Source organism: Rhinichthys klamathensis, unplaced genomic scaffold (assembly GCF_029890125.1).
Source record: "Rhinichthys klamathensis goyatoka isolate OS25496 unplaced genomic scaffold, OSU_Roscu_1.1 h1tg000192l_1, whole genome shotgun sequence".
Lineage (NCBI taxonomy): Eukaryota > Metazoa > Chordata > Actinopteri > Cypriniformes > Leuciscidae > Rhinichthys > Rhinichthys klamathensis.
In genome coordinates this window covers 133,200-156,530 of record NW_026606718.1, presented here as the reverse complement: position 1 = coordinate 156,530, position 23,331 = coordinate 133,200, and the positions used below count along the sequence as shown (strand labels likewise).

At 36.5% G+C, this 23,331-nt stretch overlaps 2 protein-coding genes across 3 annotated transcripts in view; one reads left to right on the top strand and one right to left on the bottom strand.

Annotated features, from left to right (window-relative positions):
- Positions 1-231: 231 nt before the first annotated feature.
- ube2d2l (ubiquitin-conjugating enzyme E2D 2 (UBC4/5 homolog, yeast), like) lies at positions 232-11,672 on the bottom strand. 2 transcript variants are annotated; one of them, XM_056262371.1, is made up of 8 exons: positions 11,344-11,672; positions 6,225-6,288; positions 6,102-6,133; positions 5,864-5,941; positions 4,857-4,962; positions 4,637-4,730; positions 1,660-1,716; positions 251-340 (listed from the first exon to the last, which is right to left on the bottom strand). In XM_056262371.1, the coding sequence occupies exons 1-7, from the start codon at positions 11,365-11,367 to the stop codon at positions 1,668-1,670; spliced, it is 447 nt and encodes a 148-aa protein (XP_056118346.1). In that variant the 5' UTR covers positions 11,368-11,672; the 3' UTR covers positions 251-340; positions 1,660-1,667. The 2 variants fall into 2 exon arrangements, with proteins under 2 accessions (XP_056118347.1, XP_056118346.1); XM_056262372.1 differs by lacking the exon at positions 1,660-1,716 and having other exon boundaries at positions 232-340; positions 11,344-11,669.
- An 8,559-nt stretch (positions 11,673-20,231) lies between these two features.
- Positions 20,232-23,331, top strand: part of LOC130095638 (transcription factor COE1) — a 116,566-nt gene continuing 113,466 nt past the window's right edge. Inside the window, 1 exon segment of the mRNA XM_056262370.1 lies at positions 20,232-21,032. Within this exon segment, the coding sequence (XP_056118345.1) occupies positions 20,899-21,032 (134 nt within the window). The 5' untranslated portion in view covers positions 20,232-20,898.

Sequence of the window (23,331 nt, the reverse complement as noted above, 5' to 3'; positions counted from 1 at the left end):
TAAAAAAGGTCTGAGCTCGTAGTTAAAACATGCTTCTTTGACACGAGCATTTTTCTGAACATAAAAGTTGGTGATCTTTGCAATACTGTGGTCTTTTTTTTCTTTTCTTTTTTACAGCATGTGAATGAAGGTTGAAAGGGGTAAAAAAAAAAAAAAAGAAAACAAGCAGAACTGATATAGTCTGAATACATGGGGAACTGTCAATTCATTGAGGGGAAGAAAAAAAAAAAGAAAAAAAAGTTGTTCAATTCTTTTTCCAGCTAAACTGCAGATTGGTCTGATGTTCCTCGGGTATCACATGGCGTACTTTTGAGTCCATTCCCGAGCTATTCTGTTGTACCTGAGCAAGAGAAAGAAAGAGAGATGAAGTGTGGCATTGGTGCAGAGGCACTGTCACACATGCTGGGTAAGCAGACCGTCTGCCAACTCGGCACTGGCCAACATAAACACACAGAGTGCAGAAACAGCTCAAGGTCAAACACAGTGGCATCTTCTCCACGTCTACACTGCTACTCTAAACATTACTTATAGTATTTACTTTTAGCCTGAACGGTTTACCTCAACCAAACCTTTTGTCATCAAACCTATGATAAAACCAGACATATTTAGATCTGATTTTTGTATGCATGGCCTTTGAAAGTTAAAACATGTACATTTTTTTAAAACATAACTGGCTGGTTTGTGTGAAAACTGCTTAATTTTTCATATAAATAGCCTAATTTATCATTTATTTCCACAAGTCATGAAAATGAATTAAATCACAATCAAAATAATAATGCATAAAAAATGATTCTGGAAAAACACATTTCAGAAATCATCAACATTCTAAGTGAATTTGATATATACACACACACACACACACACTGTATATGTACAGTATGTGCACACACACACACACAATATATATATTACAAATCAATCCAATTTATATGCAAACATTTCCCATGCATAATGTTAATTTCAGTAGCAAGAAAACAAATTCATTTTCAAAAACTGAAAAGACATTTTTTCCAGCCTTACTACCGTTCAAAAGTTTGGGGTCTGAATTCTCTTGTGCTCACCAAGGCTGCATTTATTTGATGAAAAATTTAGTAAAAACTGTAATATTTTGAAATATTACTATAATTTAAGATAACTGTTTTCTATTTGAATATATTTTAAAATGTAATTTATTCCTGTGATGGCAAAGCTGAATTTTAAGCATCATTACTTCAGTCTTCAGTGTCACATGATCCTTCAGAAATCATTCTATGTTGATTTGCTGCACATTTTTCAGCATTCTCTGATGAGTAGAGAGCTCAAAAGAAAAAAAAATTAAATAGTTATTTTTTAAAAATTATTATTTATTGAGGGGTTATGAATTATAAATGTCTGTCACTTTTGATAAATTTAGAGCGTCCTTGCTGAATAAGTTAATTTCTTTAAAAAAATATCTTACTGGACCAACAATTTTAGACGGTAGTGTACCGGTATGTCTCAAGTATAATACGATTTTTAAAAAAAGCTACATCCAGTTATGAACACCATCAATAACAGAGTATCCAGTAGTATAAACACCTACTAGTAGTGACCAACAATTCTGCAACATGGTGACGTCCAGAGATTAGTAAGCCTTTTTCATGCTCACACAAAAACACTCTCCCACGATACCTTGCTCACCTTAACCCCTATAACATGGCATATTTCTCTGTCCATTCCCTGGCTAGTTTATTATACCTGAAAGGAAACATCAAACTATTCACACAACCTAAAAGTAGGGGTGTGAATGACGATACACTTAGCTCACGAGATGATACACGATATTGGTTCCACAAGAACAAGACGAGACAATATTTTAACACTATTTTTAAAAGAAATGCCGAAATATAAGACTGGAAAAATAGTATTTTATTCGACTGAAAGTAACAAAATGCTATATAATGCAGGTGCATTTTGTAATGTTTTAACTAATCATCATCTTTTATAAACACCACAGTGTTGTTGTGTAAATACAGAGGTCCCAAAATGTTAGCTTGATAGTAGAGTTGGTGAAAACGACTTAATGTTAATATTTCGTCTCGTCGACAGTTACGAAATACATTACATGAATCACGTAAAATATACATTTAAAAATAAATAAATAGCAAAATTAGACAAAAGTTTATTATTTTGCATCCTTCATTATTTGTCAGTTCTTTACCAGTTATTATAAAACAGCGGTCAAATATAAAGTGTTTAGTTAAGCTACTTACATCTTATCTCGCACTATGACCGTTAACTGAAGCGGTGATTCGCTGTGATTCGCACTCAGCCGCTTTTGTGAACTTAAAGCCCACCTACTTTGATTTGATTGGTCATCTCAAACATTTTGACATAGACGAGCGGTGTTGGACCGCTGAGGCAGCTCAGATGAGAAGGTTGGTTATCTTGGTGTTGTGTGATATCTTTGCAGCACCAAAGTAGAGTTGATATTAGGCAATTATTTTACAACCTTTATTATATACACTTCAGAAGAATAAAGCGGTCCGGACTAGAGCCCGACCGATATATCGGCGGGCCAATATTATCGGCCGATTTTAGGCATTTTCCTAACTATCGGTATCGGCATTTATAATAACCGATAAATGAATATTTTAAAAAATGCGGGTGCGGTGATTCATGTAAGGGTGGCGCAGCCAATAAAGCACCTAAAAGCTGTCACAAGAACTGGCAAAAGTAATGATTATGAATACAACAAATATAGCAAGGAGACATTTTAATTGTTTATTAATAAACAAGTGTTTTCAGTCAGTGTCAGCCAAAGATGAAGTTGACGATGCTGACTCGCGATCTTCAGTGAGCGCGCGCCAGAGAGAAATGCACATTTCATACGATTACATGAGTCTGTCTGTCTTTCGTTTTGAATTGTTCTGTTTAAAAGTAGACATTTTAATATAGATATATTTCAATTCTCAGGTCTATACGCTGAGTTTCGGTTCATGAGACGAGCTCCAGTTCACCCGCAGGCGCCTCCGTGTCGAGATTATCTATCGTCTGCTATATTTACTTCTTATAAATTAAATCCAGGCAAATGGTTGATGAAACATTGATTAAAATTAAGATACAATTAATACAAAACGAAATTCACTTTGAAACGAAAGGTTTTGTGCTTTCTGTTTGATGTCTATGTGAAAGTTTCAAAGCATATTTTAGTGCCGCTTTCAGAGCGCTCACGTCCGTAGTTCTGAACTGTCGCGTCTGTAACATTGTTTTTCCTCATAAATGCGAACACGAAAAATAAAATAAAATGAATATTTTATGTAGCCTGAGGAGACTGAGAGCCAACCCTTCTTCATCCGGTGGGTAGTAGCCTACTTGTGATTTGCGCGGTGTAATTCACAGAATTGATTTCTCTGCTACAAGCCTCTGTCACGTATTGTGTGAGCTTGTGACTATTGCAAGCGCGCAGCTGAGAAGTCCTGATTATATTGTCTGCTATATTTAGGCCTACTTCTTATTTATTAAGGCAATTGGTTGATGAAACATTGATTAAAATGCGTGGCGCGAGCGATCTCCGACAGTAAACTGATTCTGCTTTGTCTCGGGTAAACAGCTGTTGCGACGCGAGCAATAACGGCCGCGTCCGGTGTAGACACCGTGTTAAAGCTCATTCTGCCTGATAACGCTACGTTACAACATCAAGCAATATTCCAAATATGTATATAATTATAACACTTTATATAGGGCCATTTTGCATTAAAGTAGCCTAGTTTCACGTTTAGTACATTTTGGTTACTAATTATTTAAAAAGGTATAAAAGTACTGTACATATGTAATTAAAAACGTTTTCATTATGATATTATTAATTTTACTTTAGTAAAAAGATCTGAGTTTTTCCTCCACTGGTAGAGATTAGAGGAATTAAGAGTAAAAATAGAAGAAAATAAGGTTTTGTCAGTGACACTTTTTATATATTTATTGATACAAGTTATGACTAAATTAAAAGACAAAGTCTTTAGTGAAGATTTTGCAACAGTATTTAGAATATAATATAATATAACATGCAATGCAAACTAGTTTGGTTACAGCTCAGCTGTATAATTCTCATTCTATCATTCCCCCTGCCTCCATTACATATCTGTGTCACACAAGTGTTTGATTACCACATTTGAGTGATCATTGCAAAATGTGTTTATAAAATATATTTATTCTGTTTATAGCTACTGTGTAAAGTACCCATCAAAAGTTTGTACACACCAATAGGAAAGTGTCCAAACTTTTGACTGGTATACTGTACTATAATACACATAAATAATATTGCTACTGTATTATAATATACACATAAATAATATCTGCCGATATATCGGTATCGGGCTTTTTTTACTCCCTAATATCGGTATCGGCCCCCAAAAATCCATATCGGTCGGGCTCTAGTCCGGACCTCAATGGTGGGTACAGCCCAGTATGCAAGCACTGTAAAAGGTTTTGCCACAAACTCAATTCCGTCATCCTGATATCGTGAGACAGCTTTTCACCTCGACGACAAATATCGCGAGACCTTGTGTGGTACAAGATCTTGTCACACCCCTATCTATATGACATCTCTATTATTTACATCAGCTAAAGAACAAACAGCCTGGATTTATTTATAAGGCTCAAGATAAACAAATACACTTACTTTTCATTGTCTGTTTTATAGATACGTGCTATCTCTGGCACTAATGGATCATCTGGGTTTGGATCACATAACAGTGAGCAGATGGACAATAGAACTGCAACAGAAAGAAGAGAGAGGTTGGCACATGGCATAAACAATATCAGTGCATACAGTTTATTGGCTATCCAATAAAATGACTTTGTCAAAGGATTTTGGTCCCTGTTAATTTTAATTGACTCACCTTTAGAGATAGTTAACGCAGGAGACCACTGTGACCTTAGAATATCCAAACAGATGCTGCCATTACTGTTAATATTTGGGTGATAAATTCTTGTGGTGAAAGCAACCTGCAAATTAGAGGGTGAAACAGACGGTCAAACCGCATACATTTCAAACCTACCAATTGATATTTTACAGTAGATCTCTAGAATAGCAGCAGGTTTCTCTTGTGGAACCGGACTACGTGCAAAATACTGCTAAAGCCAGGCTCAGACTGCAGGAGTTTTTAAATCTTAACCGATTGTGAAATCTGGTTGCATCACGCTCAAAAGGAGAATCTTCGCCGATTTTCTTCTTTCAAATCTCAAACCTGCACACACTACAAGATTTAAAAATCATGGTGCATCACAGACAAGATATTCTTAAGATTATCATGCCAGCTTTAGCACCTCACGTGATCTCACGGGGAAGAGGATGTAAACAAAATGGATACTGTGTTGCGGCAACATGCTGTAGATATTATATGAGGAGACATTATAAAGGCAGTTGTGTTGTTGCCACATTTCGACCAGCCGTTCCTCCATCTCTGTTGTCCACCGAACCCTCACAGCTGTTTGTTTCGCGGTCGCCATTTCAAAAGTCCCGTCGCTTCTCTCTCCTTGTAGACTTGTCTCTCATTAGCTATTGTGGAAGTACTGCCATAATCATAGTCATAATCATCCTGATTTAAAATCCTAAATATCAAACATGTTTGATAAGCAGATCAGGAGGCTTGAGATTTGATCTGTAAACGCTTCACATTACCAGATAATCTGGGCCGAACATTGGAACCGACTGATGCCCTGAACGCGATTTTTGTGTCAGGAGGGGTAATGTCAGGAGGGGTAAATCGGCCATAAATCGGCTTGAAACTCCTGTAGTCTGAGCTTTATGAGCCCAAAAAATAAATAAAAAACTTGACAATCTCATTAGAATGGACTCTTTACAGACAGATTAAACCTGAAGGTTATTTAAATACTTGATTCTTGCCTTAGGTGGTTTGAAAGGGTAGTCTGTAGGAAAATGAATGGTCAAGAAAAACACACCCCCTTGATAAGGACTGTCATTCTGTAAAGAAAAAGGGGAAAAAAACAACAGAACAATGTTACACGATTTCCGTGACTCCTTTAGTGAATTCAGTGTTATAACAGTACAGACACTGCATGCAAATAAATGCCACAATCCATCATTAACATGCATATGCAAATAAGGACATATATCCACTCACAGGTCCCATAATTGTTGCTTGCCAATGAAACACTGTAAATAAAGAGCAAGAAACGTCTCATTACGGTGGGCTCTGTGATGCGCTCGGATACAGGGAATGAAAACAAACAGCAAAATCACTCACAGTCATCTCCAACCGGCCCTGCTGAGCACTGCGCTGGGGGGTCCCGGCCCAGATCAGTCAGCTCCTAAAGACAGAGAGGATGCATCAGTATTGGACAGGATCTTTTATTTTCTTCTTAATTCTGGGTATCCAATCAACTATGTCATCTTTCATCCATCAATACAGTTTCCATACATTTCATTCCTGAGGTAAAATGGCAAAATGAAAAATACCTTTTCCATTGCTCCCATGTTTCATGTCACTTATGATAAAAAAAATGCTCATATTTACTTTATATAATTAATTATACAAATTATTGATAGAATTATATAAAGCTAGTTGACTTTTGGAAGGTAACATTTCCTGTGACATGCTACTGTATACTGAATCTTAAATTATTTTAACTTTCATAATTCTTATACATGCAGCTTTATAACCTCATTTTATTTCAGAGTCTACATGGAACGTGTCAAAAAATTGTCTATTACATCTCTTACACAGTAGGACTATGTGTAAAATGGAAAATCTTCTTGAATAGCCAAACACCTACTTGGTTTGAAGCAATTAAGCAATATACAAGACAGTCTGTGCAAACGTTCAGTCATCACGGGTGTGTCAAGGAAGTTGCACAGCTGGTTCATAATGTCATGTATAATAATTTCGTTTTTACAACAAGAGTCTTATTCCACTATCAGGACAAGTAAGACATTACACCAGTTATAATGTACCATGCTCTGATTGATCGTCTCTTTTAATGTACTGGATAAGCAATCGGGTTTTGATTCCAAGTACATTATCAGTCCTTGTGTCAGTTATCTGGTTCTACTATAATTCACATTTAGCCATTTAAACAGCTGAAATCTAGATTTCAGTCCTTTCATTTTAATCCAGATGCATTCCTCTTCCAGACAGATAACACGCAATTAATTAACTGTCACAATTATACGCACTTCTGTCCCCGAGGCCCAAACTGTTGACCCAGGAGAACAATCAGAGCGGAGACTCATGTGTCATAAGATAAGAACAGTGGACAGATTATCCTTTAATTTCACAGCTTTCTCAACTCTTGAAAAAACAGGCAGGAAATGACAGTCCTGATGTCTTAATGTAACTTTACAAAGAACATCAGAAGATGATTGAGCAAAATGTTCTTTTGGTTTCCTCACAATCACCTAAAAACCACAAACGCCAGCGAGTTCAGCAAAAAATCTAAGGATCACTTCAAACCGTTTTGATTTTAGTCTCAGAATATGTCATATTCAGAGAAGTCTGTTGCCTATCCCCTTGTACCTGGTTAATATACTTTATGAGTATATGTGATTTCACCAAGTACATTCCAATCAACCAATCAGATGTGAGGGACAAGTTTACAGTTTATGTCAAGTTTAGAATTGCAACCAGGGTTAGGTGCTTCTACATCAGTGTTATTCTACTATCATTTCCCTCTTATTTTCATGGATAAGTAATGGGTGAGGTTTAGGGATAGGGATAGGCTTAGGACTACATTTTTGGACAGGAATGTTGCTCCAGGATCAGCAAAATATGTTGATCCAGGACCATGTCTTACTTGGCAAAAATCACCGTGACCAGACTTTATGACCCGATATTAAAGAAATCAGCCTTTTCATTTCTTTACGGGTTATTATAAAGTCAAACCAATTGAAGTTCTTTTGCCACACACAACAACCAAATATACATTCTATAAACGATACAGTGTTTGATCACGATTTTGGAGCTGGTCTAATGGCTAGTTCACGCTGCCCCAATAAACATTTCAAACAGTCTGCAGTTGGTTCTTAGATTTAAAATGTTGGGAAACAAAACTCAAGTTCACACTCTCTCAACAAAAGAAAATCTCTCATTATAAAAACTCATCATTTTATAATATTTGAAAAGATTTATATTTCAAATAAATTCTTTTGAAGTTATTAATCAAAGAATCCTGGAAAAATATTAATCACAGGAATAAATTACATTTTAAATTATGTTAAAATATAAAACAACTATTTAAAACTTGAATATTTCACAATATCTACTGTATTTTTTATGCAAACAATGAATGTTATTATTAAGCATTATTTTAATAATGATAAAAAATAATAAATGCATATTAGCATCGTGTAGATTATATTATTGCAGTACAATTGCTTTAGTTATAATTTATTATTATTGCATCAAAAACAAAAATATACAAAAATAATTAGTAAAAATCATGTTAAGATTGGCATAGGCCTAAATAAACCAATATTGTCCACTCCAAACAACTCCCTACAATATCAGCACTTGATCAAGGTCTTCAGGTAGCACAGATTTCAGTGTTTCTGCTTTGGCTAGATTTCTAGGTGAAATAGGGTCAAAGTGTTCACAACAAGGTGTATAGGCCTAGCTGTGGAAGAGAATAATTTTTATGATGCATAGTGATGCTGTGAACATTTCTGCATCCATGCATAAAAACAAAAGAACCGATTTTTTATAAATGCAATTGAATTGGCCTATAATAATACGTGCTGTTTTATTTTAAATAAAGTGTGTAACATTATATTAAATCCGTGCATTAGGTCAATCAAGCACCAAAAGAAAAGACGGAAACACTCACTGCTCTTGACTGAATAACTTTTGTAGCTTTAATAATCCACTTATTTGTAATTAATAGACTAAAGACTATGCAGTGATTTTTTAAATTTGATTATAATATTTCTGTATTATGTCTTTCCTGAATCCTTCTGTTAAATGGATGTAAAATGAAAAAAAGTAAAGCACTGTTAATTTAATTTGTTTCTTATATTGTGTTTGTTCTACTGTGTTATTTGCATCTTTGTTATTATTTTCAATAAAGATAAAATAACAAAAAATAACTATATTGTGATTATTAATACAGTAGTAATTATTAATAAAAGAATTGGAGGAAAAGAATGGAATCCTGTGGCAAGTAAATATTCACACCTCTAATAAGGCGTAGTACACTTGCACTGGTTTAAGTAATGAAGAATGTTGGCATAATAAACTAGTTTTCTGATCTCTGGCCACACCTAGGCATTTAGACAACAAGGAAATAACTACCGTTCTAGATCTTTCGGTCTCTCTTTATGGGAAAATACAGTGACTAGCCTATATAAACCACTTCTGAGAAAATAGCAAGTTTCTGAGAATTCATGAATGCGAAGTGCAGGCAACCCTCTGGCAGCACTTGCCTGTGCATGTGAACATGTGACCATACAGGAAGTAGAGGTCAGAGCTTTCTTTGATGATGAGAAAGTCTGAGATGGAAACATCAAAACAAATACAGGTAGACTCACTGTTTAAGTTCATAATACTGTTGACAGGTTGCACATCTCTGAATACAAAACCAGTTGACGAACATACAAATGCCTATGAGAACATCAGTTGCTCAGACCTGAAAGATTACGAGTAAAAATTAAAACCACAGACTGATATTGTTTTTTAACCGGTATCATACCTCATTATTGTCCCGAAGAACCAAATTTATTTCTGCTTTTTGACATTAAACACTGTATTATTAATTATAATATAAAAATAAGAATATAATAAGAAAATGTATTCTGAATTCAATAAAAAAATGGTATAATTTAGCTGTATTAACTTGTTGAAACGAGTTGAAGAAACTCTTTGTTGCGAGAAGCAAAATAATCAAACAACATGGATCTGAGATTCATCTCTGAGGTACTAATGAGGAACTTAACCAGTCTAAACTAGAAACTAAAGTCAGTCACAAGCCACACGAGAACAACAAAGTTGACTCAAGGCCATTCTGTGTAAATAACATTTCAGCTTATTGTTAATTGACAGACAAATGCCAGATCAACAAAAATTGCCATCCTTAAAGCTGCCTGGATGACATGTGTGGAGGAAGCCTTTACGAGAGTCAATGTACGACACCAATTCAGCCAACCAATATAGGACAGTGTGAACATCAGCACTAACAGTGGCAGCTATTTTTACGCTTGCATACTTCAGATGAGGGTGTGGGGAATAAACCAGCCCTCCCACTTGAGATAGGTCTGCACGTTGCTGGTATTTTCAACCAGTCGTCTGTGTGGCCACTTGGCATTTGCTGTTCCAAAATTCTCAGCTCATCTTTCAATATCTGCCATACTTTTCATTTCCCTATTAAACGACCCAAAGCCCTGAAAACTGATTGATATGGGTACAACAAGTCACAGAAAGTGGGACCAACTCAGTAAGTATCTGGCCGTCTGCCTGCAAACAATCTGCTGTGTCAGTCTAATTCATAGAAGCTCTCAAAGTCAGCGAAACAGGTGAAAATGATCCTTTCGCCAAGTTCAACAACTATTGTGCAACTACTTCATGCTGGTATGGGCCGGATATTTCTGATTGGAGTATTATGTGCTCATAGTAGCTTTCCAGGAAGCACTTCTAGCAATGACGCAAAGTTCTTGTTGCGTTTACCAAAATAAAAGAACATCACTATTAAAAGAGACAAGAACAACCCAAAGAACTAACAAGGCAGCATTATATGCCCATATAGGAGTCCCAACCAGTACTTCTGTGGCTGAGATGATTCATAAATATCATTCGCCTGAACCAACACCATGAGTGTTCAAACATGAGAAATCCCATAAGGTTGTGTTTACCTGGATGTGACTCACAGAGGAAAGACATCCACATAAAATCCCCCTCATCCACCTTCTAAAATCTGATTCCAGTATTTCCTCTGTTTTTAACCAGTAATATTAGGAATGTCGTATAGTTATTTTAGCTTTAACTATTACAATGTGGCATCTGTCTTTATGGGTATTAACCTACATGTAATGAATTAATTAACAGATCGATAGATAGATAGATAGATAGATAGATAGATAGATAGATAGATAGATAGATAGATAGATAGATAACGTAGATAAATAAAAAAAGTCGGCATTCCTTTTTGAGGTAACAATAATACAATAAACAACAACATAATACTATACATAATACTAAATAATACTATAATACATAATACTAAACATGATAAAACAAAAACAGCCTTACCTTCATAGCCAAGCCTGCTATCCTCATAGCATTTGTTAACATAGGCTATCTTTCTATAAGATATCCAGCGAAAAACCAAAGGGTTTGGCCAGTAAATTTAAAATTATTAACATAAAATGTAATAGTTTACCTTGTGAATTCGTTTTAATGCCATTCTGTGAGTGTACTGGGCTCCTGAGGCCAAGGAAAGAGGAGATTTATCCGGCTAGCTGCGGTTAGCTGTGCTCGCTAGCCAGACACTAAAGATCCAACAGAAACCAGAAAAGACCGAAACGGAAACGAACAAAATAAGCCGTTAAAATGGACCAACGGAATCCCAGCTGTTCGAGCGATAATAATCCTGGCTAGAATGAAAGTTATATTGAATATGAACGAAAAGGCCTGTATATCAATACTGAACACTTGTATAGGTATGTGTGTGTCTCCACCTCCTCTCTCTCTCTCTCTCTCTCTCTACAAAATGTCCTCTTTCTCACTCCCTCTATCTGTCCTGACGTCTACGCACAGCATCAGTTTACGGAAATGTTGTGTTAAATGCTGGAAGCAGTAAATAACAAAGAGGAAAAGGCATTACGAAACAGTCTTACAAAATATGAGGATTTGTGTCAGGGTTCTCTTTCTCTCTTTTTAGTGGTTGTGTCTCAAAACCTAGTGCCTACTGACAGCAAGTTAAAGTCTCAATGAAATCAAAATTGAAAATTCTTAATTTTTATGGAACATTGCCGTATTTATTATAAATTATATTTAAATATCTGCACATCATTATTTTTTTTTAATTCATCATTATTTTTTAAAATCTTTTTATCTTTATATTTAAGCAAAATATAACTTCCCCTCTTGCAACAACGGCTGCATACAAAATCGGATATTTCCCTACTAGGCTAGTAGGCAAAAAACAGTAGGCTAGGCCTATGTGACAAAAGAAGTCTACAGGCTATGTCTGAATTCACAGTATGCTACTCATAAAGAGTAGGCAAAAAGTATCTGGACTTGGGCCCTGTCCCAAATGGCACACTCCGGACTTGTGGACTTCCTCAGAGTCCACACTTTGGTAACGTCATGTAGTGCAGACCTATAGGGCCCTTAGCGCGAGTCCGCGAGGGCGCATTGAGAGGTATTTTTGGGACAGACTCGATCGTCACGCCGGAAACAGGAAGACGGTCTGATTGTTGTTATGGACAGGAGCTACAGGTTCGGGGAAATATGCTGCCTATTGTTGTTGTGTTTACATATGACTCAGTAAAGCCCTGACATTCTGTTCTATTTATTTAATTAATCATAATGCGATCGTATTATTCAGCTCGCTATTATTAGCCTATGTTTGAGACATCAACCACTGGCCGATGATCATAATGTTTGTATAAACTTGTCATAAAAACCATAATGATAATTACACTTAAATATTTTCTTCTCAGCCATGTTAACAATTGTCCGTGAGCAGAATCTCCTCCCATCTGTTGTCTGATTGGCCTTTTGCAAGGATTTCTGGGTAGTTAAAGTGCGTGGAGCCTGCATCTATGCGGGCTTCGCGGAAGACCGCTTCAAGGGTACAAAGGGGGCGCTGCTGAGCACACTTCAGAGCGTTAAAATGCTAAATGGGACGGCCTACGGACTCGTAGACTCGGCGAGCACTCGCAATTTAAGTCCACAAGACCGAAAGTCCGCATGAAGTGCGCCATTTGGGACAGGGCCTTGCAAGGGACCACGGGAGAGGATGAATGGCAGTAAAGCCACAAAACTGACGTTGGAAGGTCACATGACAGTATTGCAGACATAGCCAGGCTACGTCCATTCACACACTATAGCCAAACATACTTTTTTTAGGCGGCTGTTGAGTAATTAGGCAATTAGCCTACTTACTCAAAATAAGTAGCCTACTGAAGAGAGTAGGCTTTTTTGACGCAGCCATCTTGCATCAACCTGTCACTCACATGACATCACTGCATTAGCAAACCACAACCATCCAATGACCCAATCAATTTCAGATGGACAAAATTAAGTCCCGGCCTACATTTTTCTTGATTACAAGCATTTTCACTCGGATATACATCACGAAAAGACTATCGCAAATTCTGTTTCATGCCAACTTTAAAGTCAAATTTATTGTTCCATAATGTAAACCTATATAAAACATAAAAATACATGATTACATAAATACACACACAACACAATAGCCAGAGAAGAGAACCTCATTGTGAAATCCGCTAAAAAAGGGGCAGTGATGGCATCTTCCTTCCTTCCTTCCTTCTGAACAATCACAGACAACCATGGCTGGACTATTAGATTTGGTCATTGGGGCCAGTTTCCTGAGGCCTCAGACTTCCAGGGCCTGTCAATCATCATCTGGCAGAAGGTCCCTGGTTGGTCAGTAAGACCTCAAATTATTTTGTCATACCCTTGCCAGAAATTTTGTGAGCTGCAGGAACAATTTCATCTTTGGAATTTAAATTTACATTGACCTAAATACTGTGCTCTAACCCTTCTGTGAGCTGTAAAAATATGACACATTCTTAATACCAATATAAATGTTGCAGAACATCCTCATGGGGGTCTTAAAAGAGAATTGCATATTTGGTATGATTTCGATCTTTAGATTAATTTATTTATTCTTGTGGAAATTGTACAATCTCAAAACATAGGCTATATATACTATCTCGGTACTTTGCTATCTTTCAAAATCTTGAGACAGGAATTTGCTATAAATCTCTAGTATGGACTTGGCCCTTAACAATTCTGTCAGTTGTGCACGGTCCTTCTTGAGGTGTCTGCAATTAGATAAAGACTAAATCAATTACAATGTTTATATTTTTCTTCTTGTGGAGGCGTTTCAGAATTTCTGCCTGCTTTATTTACTGCTTCTGCAGTTTTTAGTATTAAATATAAGGTTCTTTATATCTGTCTCTCTGTGCGCATGCGTAAGCGTCAGTTGCGCGGGTCACGGGTGAGTGGAACGTGGCTGTAGCGTTTACTTTCAACTTTAACGGTTAGTCAGTCAGTTTTCTGTGTTGCTCACTGTTTGCAGTTGCAAGATCACAAAACGCCATATGTATATGACACACAGGGCAATGATGATATAGATTAGGCGAGGTAGAGGGCATTACATGATGACATTTATGGAGGGAATGTTCGACATGCCATGCGCGTCATTTTGCAAAGTCAGCTTATTGTAAATTAGTAGCTTGGCTACTTGTGCCAGCAATTATGCAACATGTAATACATGACATGCTACTGTACATAACAGGCTTGAGCAGATTTCAACCTGCCATTGAAGGAAGAGTTAGCATAGGAGACATTCTTTTAGCACGTTTACTCAAATCTGCTTTGTTGAAATATTTTGTTAATTTTCATATTTAAGTGACAAGGTCATATATTTCTTGTTCGTCAATATCAATTTTATAAGAATGTGTTGATTGGCAGCAGTTGATTATGATTATTAAAATATTGTACATAAACTCTTCACATAACAGACTGTGCATAAAATGGATTTTCTCTTAATTACTTGCTTATTTTATGACCCAGTACATTACATCACTTTGTAATTTTTAGTTTTTCAAGTTTGACATGTTAGACATTTCTCATTATTTCTTTTTCTATGACATTCCTTTCAAAAGATGGTCTCTTGCAATCATTTAGATCACCTTAAATGTGCAACGATTTATTGATATTAAATAAGGACCTCAAGAGTTTATGCTGAAGGTGTAAATAGAAGACAGTTTATGTCAATTTTGAATGTTATCAAGTTAATTGTTAGTTTCGAACAATTGGAAATTATATCCAGTCCTTTTATTTACATAATGTATAAAAACTTTTCTAAAACATTCAGGTGGTTTATGAATTTCATTTATAATCAAGGAAAGAGGTCAAAATAAACAACAGCAAAACGAGTTTACAGGCATGTTTGTTCTGTTTGCAGGAATTGCAAGTGGACACCAGTCTTACCTGTATCTTGCAATGAAACAGAAGGAAGGTTTGTATATTTTGTCTTCGATATTTTACGTTCATGATCTTACAACAGGTTCATGTTCATGATTTTCACACTAGATGGTGCTCTTTATCTTAAAGGAAACGTTAAAGACTCGCAAGCAGTTTGTTTTATGCAGCAGAATGTACAGCAGTAAATCATCCCTCATGTTTAAACTGGAATTTACAATCAATGCTTTCAATGTTTTGAAAGGGTTTACCAGCTAAACTAGTTCTGATTCTCTTGTGACCCCTGATTGTAAAAACGTTTGTTTTTACTTCCTTCTTTTGCTTTTCAAGGGATACAGGTTATATGTTAACAAGGGATATATATATGTTTCTGTTTATTACCCTTTATAGTGCCATACATCAAACACACACACACACACACACACACACACACACACACACACACACACACACACACACACACACACACACACACACACACACACACACACACACACACACACACACACACACACACACACACACACACACACACACACACACACACACACACACTCACACACACACACACACTTAGACTTCCATTGATTTTATCGGGATAATTATATTTTCTATGACCCAACCCCTAAACCTAAACCATCACAGAAACATGTGCAAAACACTAGATTTAAATAAACACTATTTGCCTTATTTATAAGCCTTTTAACTAGTAAGGAAAAGTAAAATGTCATCACTAGTAGGTTGTCATTTTATTTCACTATATAACTGAGGATATTTTGCCTGCACAATTATGGCCAAACCTGTACACACACATGCATATATATATGTATTATAAACACAGTTTTATTTTAGAATTGATTTATCGATTTGACAGCACTTGACTATATATGGGGCGTTTCTTCTGAGTCAAGGGAGGCAGTGCCTCCTAAAAAAAATCCATATTACAAAAATAAAACAATGCAAATATTACAAAATGTGACATTAAAAAGTGTATAAATCACTTTTTCTAAACCAACACTGTCCAACAGCGACACCCGCAGGTAAAGTTACAGCGGTGGTCTGTGACTCTCTTGCTTCCCCTGAGCCCATTGAGTTTTAACAGACCCCCTAATGCATGTGTTGCATGATGTAATTGAGGATGAATGGGGGAAAGTCACATGAGAGGAGTGTTATCGCGTTATGATTGGTTATGATTAGCTGTGATTGGATCCCGTCTCTTGTTTTCGTGCGCGTTCTGCGTTTGCGAATCAGTCTGAATGAAAAGAATTATAGCGTTAATGGGAAGGCTAATGGAAAAATTAAGTAAACAGCTCAGCCACGTAAAAATCACTGCTTTGTCATGTCAAAATCAAACTTGAAATAGCCCGGAAACATGATGACTGTGGTGGTTTTTAGTATGAGATTAATCAGCTTGGTGAAATTAAAGCTACATATTCGTGTCTGTGACCAGTGTTTACCGAGCTGATGATCATAAAATAAGTTAACTGTTAAAAAGAACTGCTGAACATCAGTTCACAAATAAAATATATTACTTAATTTGTTGCTGCCTTTAGTTAATGTTTTGGAATACATGTACATGCAAGTATGAGATTTATACTTGGTTTTAATGAACAGTAATAAAAATGTATTACACTATTAATGTAAAAAATAGAATTGTATTTTTTTATGTAATATAAAGTCATATTTAACCAGGAAAATGTGACAGCATTAAGCGTAACTGGGACATGAATTTACATTTGATTTGTAAAAAACAAAAACAGTCTGAGGACTTTGTCTCCTCATATCAGAACACCACATACAATATATTGATTGACTTTATACATTATATATGCAAACCTCTGAGTGCACAAGTGTCCATAAGAGTGAATGAGCATGTTAAAAAACATCTATTTACAACTTATGGGGGTATTCCGATCTTACAAGCATGTAATTAAATATAGCAAAAAACATGAGTTTTAAACCGAAACTAGAATTTTGAAAGAATATAATGGATGGATGAAAGTGACACTACAGTATAATAATATGACATGTAAATATTTTGGACTGCCACACTGATAAAACTCTGTAGAACCTTTTGTAACCCTTGTGTTAAATGTCTTATCCTATTGTGACCTCAAAACATTTCCTTTTTTTAATGGGGTTACTGCATGGAGGAACTATTGACACTATCGTCTGCAAAGGAGGGTCCTGCCAGTGTGGCATTCTGAGAAAACCCAAATGTTTCCTCAAATATGTCGCTTTACAGTGATGTTATTTTGCTTGCATTCAGGTCTTCTAGTAAGGTCGTTGTTAGAACACTAGATGGAGCTCTTTACCTTACAAACAAAATAATAGCATGGTCCTGATAGTGTCTGTTCAGTAGTGTACTTATTTTATTTACTACTCAGGTGTCATGAGTTCTGTGAATTACGTTACAATCTTAATAATTATTACTAACTTGCATGCTTGCATATTACTTGCAAGCATGACGTGACAATTAGCACTCAGCCTGATTCTAAACAGACTGTAATTGTATTGTTTTTTTGCTGATAACAGACAAGCTCACATGCTTTTATAAATAAACAATAAAATAAATTATCCATAAAATGACGTTGCAAGCCGCTGAATCTCTGATCTCATAAGACCCCGGTAATTATGTAAACTCTTGAGGTTTAATATTAGTCGTTGCACATTTAAGGTGATTCAAAAGATTGCAAGAAACCATCTTTTGAAAGGAGTAATAGAAAATAAAATAAGTAGGCCTAATAGAAAAAAATACAGATTTTCTCTTGACTTCTTGAAGAACACCATTAAGTGTTTAGATGCTCGAGCTAATTTCATGATTATTGATGATGAATATCCTGGCAAGAAACATTGGTTGTTGTTGTTGTTGTTGTTTTTTTGTTAGTTTATTTTTACTTGATGGCCACTAGGTGGAAACAACCGCTTGAATCTGACAGAAAGATGTCCGGACTGAGATAGTGACTTCAATTAACCTGAGCTACATGTGTGCGAAAAGACAAGATAGGCTACCCATTAAGTGCTTTTTCTCGATTTTTGTTTAAGATACATTTCAGATAAATTCCATTAGAGACATTAAAACTATTCAAAAATGTCTTTGCACTTATCTCGTTTTCCCCTAAATATGTTCATTGATATTTGATAAATTGTGCATTCCAAACTAGAATGCAAATATAGCCTTCAAGAGTTTTTTCGTATAGCAAAATGTCAGCCGGATATGTTATATTGTATCAAGGAATATTACTCCAATAGCAACTTTTACAACCCGTCCGTGCATTTAGAACGGCTCACATGATGTTTTAACATTTGACAGCGTCCTTTCCGCGGAATATTATGGGAATAATATAGAGTAAAATAAAATTAGCCTACATGTTCTTGCCATCAATGAACATATATAAGACATGAACATTTGATAGACTCCCAAACAATCGAAAATAATAGGTATTAGAAAATAATTTTCTACTTAAAAAATCTAGGGCTTTCAGACGTCAGACGTCGCGGAAATATTTATCACGGGTCTGGAGAGTTGCGAAAAGCGCACGAGACACAGAATCTTTCTGTCAATGTCTTATGTGTAACATGTTGTGTTTCGAAGTGTTGCAGATGCTGTGTTTTGAGTATTGACCCTTTAACCTCCTCTAAAATATAGAATAGAAAAGAATATTTATATAGACCGTCTTGTAGCCTATGTTTTAGTTTCGTCATGTAACCCAACATGAGTTTCTTCTGATGACTATTGACCTTCAACCTCCACTCAAATATAGAATAGAATATGTTTTTATTAGTGGTCAGGGGTCATGCTCCGTTTGAGCCAGTTCAGGGCAGAGAGGGATCGTGTTGTTTTGTAGAAGACTTTATGAACACCGGGCTGCTTTTCTGCCGCTTCAAGTTTTTTGTCTTTGAATGAGACGTGGACGCAACATTTCAGACAACATAAGCAAGATAGGCTAATACTTTTGTAAAAAAAAAAAAAATTATATATATATATATATATATATAATTTTTTTTTTTTTTACGAAGAGTGATATGTGAATATGCTATAGCAAAATAATTACACAAAAAGTCCCACGGTTATTATTTAATAATAATAATGATGTGTAAGGTATGATGGATCCGAGGGAAAAAAACTTTTCTTTTTGTGGGGGAATAAATGACTGCATTATACGGGGACTATTTGCTTTAGTCAATAATATTTTTTTAGATGAAATTGAGTTTGTTTGTGTGTTTTTTTTCTTAAATCCCACTTGGTCGTTTTCTGACTGTGAGCTCTGAATGGCTATCTGTAATAAATATTTAATCAGGCATCATTTGGTGGAATTCAAAATAATGCAAAAGAACACCCAAAACCCTTAATTCAAGGCACAATTCAAAATTTCTTTGGGATAATAATGTGTATATGAACAAAAACATTAGCTGATTTACTGGATTAATTTGACCCAAATTATATACTAACTTTTGTTAATATAATTTATTTCATTTATTTTATATTTGCATTGCAGGCGGACTAATAATAATAATATTATGATGATTGCTATCGTTATTATAGTCCATGCAGCTGCTAATAACCCTGTGGTTTCTCAAATTTGAATATTTCTTCTAATTTATCGAGCAGGAGGCATGCATAGTCCTATAGTCAGGAGGACAACTTCATTCCTCAAGGTTTTACAAAATTAAGAGATGTCACTGTTTAATAATAATATTTGACAGTGTTACAGAATATTACTGCGCTTTGCCATATGTGGAAACATAATGTATAGTAGGCTAGTTTATAGTAGCCTTTCCATTATGCTTATGGATCCTCATTCACTCACTGTGTATCAAATCATACATCGACTGCACTTTTAGACAAATTTGACTTCTGGAAAACGATATATCCAAGTCGATTATATTTTAATCATGATAGATGAAATGCATCGTGAATGTTCCTGGATATTAAAGGGAAGTGTCAGGTTAAATCTGGAAAGCACGAGACCACTTCCACAGGCAGAGCGCTCAGTCCCTCTAACATCAGCTGAGTTTTTTGCGGCCAATTTTGAAAATGACGCAAGGGATGACCGTGACCAATCAGAGCTCGGAACGGAGATTGACATGTAAATGACTTTGCCTTTTAAGGACAAGTCTCCGCCCTCGTCAAGTCCACGCTTGTCCCCCCCGAGAGCTCTGGAGCCGCGGAACCCGAGAGAAGGTGCGCTCCGCTGGGACACAGGAGGCATTAAGAGACGGGGAGGGAGGGAATGAGATTTCTTGCTACCCAATCCCTCTTTTCCCCAGGGACAGCAAGCCTTCCCTGGTCCATCCCTCCCTCTTGTTTGGTAATCATTTCATTTTACTCCTTTTTGAAGCAGTCGCCCGTTTTATCCCACTTTTCATTTCACAATCCCGTGCGCGTCTGTTCGCCTTCTTCTTCAGAGCAAGTTCGCGTTCTCCCCTCTTTCTCCCCGCGACGAGAAGGTCTGCTTGATCCCGGCTGATCGTTTCCTTTGAGATGCTCCACAGCTCTTGCCTTCTCTCCACCCTCTTTTAACTAGAGACCGGTTAATCTTGAGTGAACTGAACTTGGGTTTGGAATCTAAAAGAAAGAGGAACACCCAAAGGGATACGGCAGCGCGTCTTTGGATAAGGACCTCTTTCCCCTTGTTGCACTTTGGGGGAAGATTTTTTTTCCCTTTCAGTTGGTTTTTGTTAATCCAGGTGGTGCAGGAGGATTATTCCACTCGAGCTGGTGTAGAAAGACATCCCCCAGAAGGCTATTTTCATGTTCTCCATCCAGGACGGTCTCCCACGGGGAGCCTTGACCATGAAAGAAGAGCCCCTTACGAGTGGCATGACGCCGGTGCGCTCTTGGATGCAGAGCGCGGGGATACTGGATGCCAACACAGCTGCGCAAAGGTAAACATCACCAACAAGCTCCAAGTTGTTCATATTCCAAGTAGTTGGGTGCGTGAAACGGAGCTTCTGAAGAGAAAGCGCTTTGCCACAGTTCTGTGAGTGTTTCGAAATGAGTTGTTTTGAATCTGTAAGTGCTCGTACAATGTCGTTGCAAATAGCACAGTGTCCCAGTCAGTTTGTCGGCTGTTATTTAGTTGTAGACGTGTTGAAACTGATTGCGCATCGTTAGGCGCATTAGCAAAAGCTGCTCGCTCGACTCCAGAAAGGCGGACTCTGATTACACTGCCTGTCACACATGAGAAAACATTGTTCTACTTGATTTCTCTGTGGTTGAAAGAGAGCTGGAGATCTTTCAGGTTGTCCTGGGTGGGAATGTCCCGCTCATGCCATCTTATTTGCCGTTAAAATGTTGACATTTCGCGCTAATCTAATAATGTTTCACGTGCGTCGCAGGGACAGAGAGCTCTAGTAAGAATCACTGACAAGCATGAGTTTATAGCTTGTTTGTAAATAAAATATGCAATACATTGAGCGCCCTTGAAATAGTCGATTAAAAGGGACCTTAAATTATTTATTCTGATAGGCTTTATCTTATTTATCTGGTAGCCTACGTTACAGAATATAACAGATAAATGCGGAAAGTGTCGAAAACGTGTTTGTGAGGTTATTACGCTGTCGTAGACAAAACGATTAGGCCTGTTTTTCACAAACAGAAAAGTCAAACCGACCATGCGTGTTTTTCAATAGTGTAATGCAAACCAAACCAGTTTCCAAACCATTTGCGCTTGAATCAAAGTTAGTTTTAGGACTGTGAGTTCCTCCGCTTATAGGTAGTCTACTCTCCTATGGGTTCTGGAAAGATGTTGAAACAATGTGTGCTGTTCTGTCTCAGCCTTCAAAGAAAGACCTGGGATTTTGAGAAATGTGTAAAGGTTACACTCAAGTTGTCTTGTAAAAAAATTACGCAGAGTGACAACATTTGCGTGAGCATTAAAAAAAACTCTGATAGCGGCTCAAAATGATTATTATATTGGCCGTGATATCATGTTAAAACTGTTTAAAAATAAATAGGAGGAGAGGGAAGAACAGGGAGCATCACACTAATTCTGAAAAATTATGTAATAGGACGGGCGCGCTTTTTTTTCCTTTTTAAAAAAAATATAGGCCTACGTGTGTGTTTTTGGAGCAAAATGTCAATTTATTTTATTTTTCTGACTTCATAAACGCACAGAGAAAACGGTCAAGGACTTAAGGTGATTTGCTAATTTACTGCTATTGATTTTTTTTAGCATAGCCTATTTGAGCTAAATTAAAAACTTTATGTAGGCCTATACATTTATTTATCATGGGCTATACATTTAATTTGTCTGCAGCAAGGCCAAACGTGCGGGCTACAATTAATTAACATCTAAATACAATTTTATGTGATATTTATACTAAATTGAGCAGTAAAATGTAGTTAATGAGACGGGTTGTTATTTTCTGCTGGTGTGTGGAAAAGTATGCATCCTGAAATCAAAACATCTTCAGGACATATAAGCTTTCGAGGCGTTTTTAATGTACAAATAATCTTACAGTTCATTAAAACATGTAGCCTACTAAGAGGGATATGCTGCGTTTACATGTTTTCGTGATTCCCTTGAATACGTTCGGAGATAGCTAAGTCCCCGTGGTATATTAATATTGCATATTGTGAAGGATAAAGTTGATGTTTCAAACTTACACCGAGGCCAGCTGCCGTGTGCAAGTGGCCGAAATCACCTGTCCATTCACAGCCTTTCATATGCGCTAACATGAAAAAAGTCGCGAACACCTTGTTCACCAGTGGGCTATTTGCAGTCGAAGCTGTTGATGTTTTACTATGATTTTAATTAGAGACAAAAATGCAGAGTCTTTGGGCATCTAATTACCCTACATGGGATAAACTCACTTCTTGAATTATTTATTTTGGGGAGAAAAAAGTCGCGTTGAATGTAAGTTTCAATGCATATCGCATACAAAAAGTCCATATGCAATGTGACAAGAAAAAGCACGTTTTATGTGCATTTTTTTTTTTTTTTTAAATCGGTCAAAATTATCGCACGTTTTATAGTAGTTTCATGCTTAAAGTTGTGATAACGAGCCGTGCTTTCTCATCATGTAGCAGGGCTGCAGAAAAAGTCATTTGTAAATGTTAATACCAAACCGTTTCCCTCATAATACATAATTTGCACTAGCCAATTATCATCCTCATACACAACAACATTCTGCGAGCTCCTTACAAACGTATAGCGAAAGTGTCACGATAGCATCTTAAACT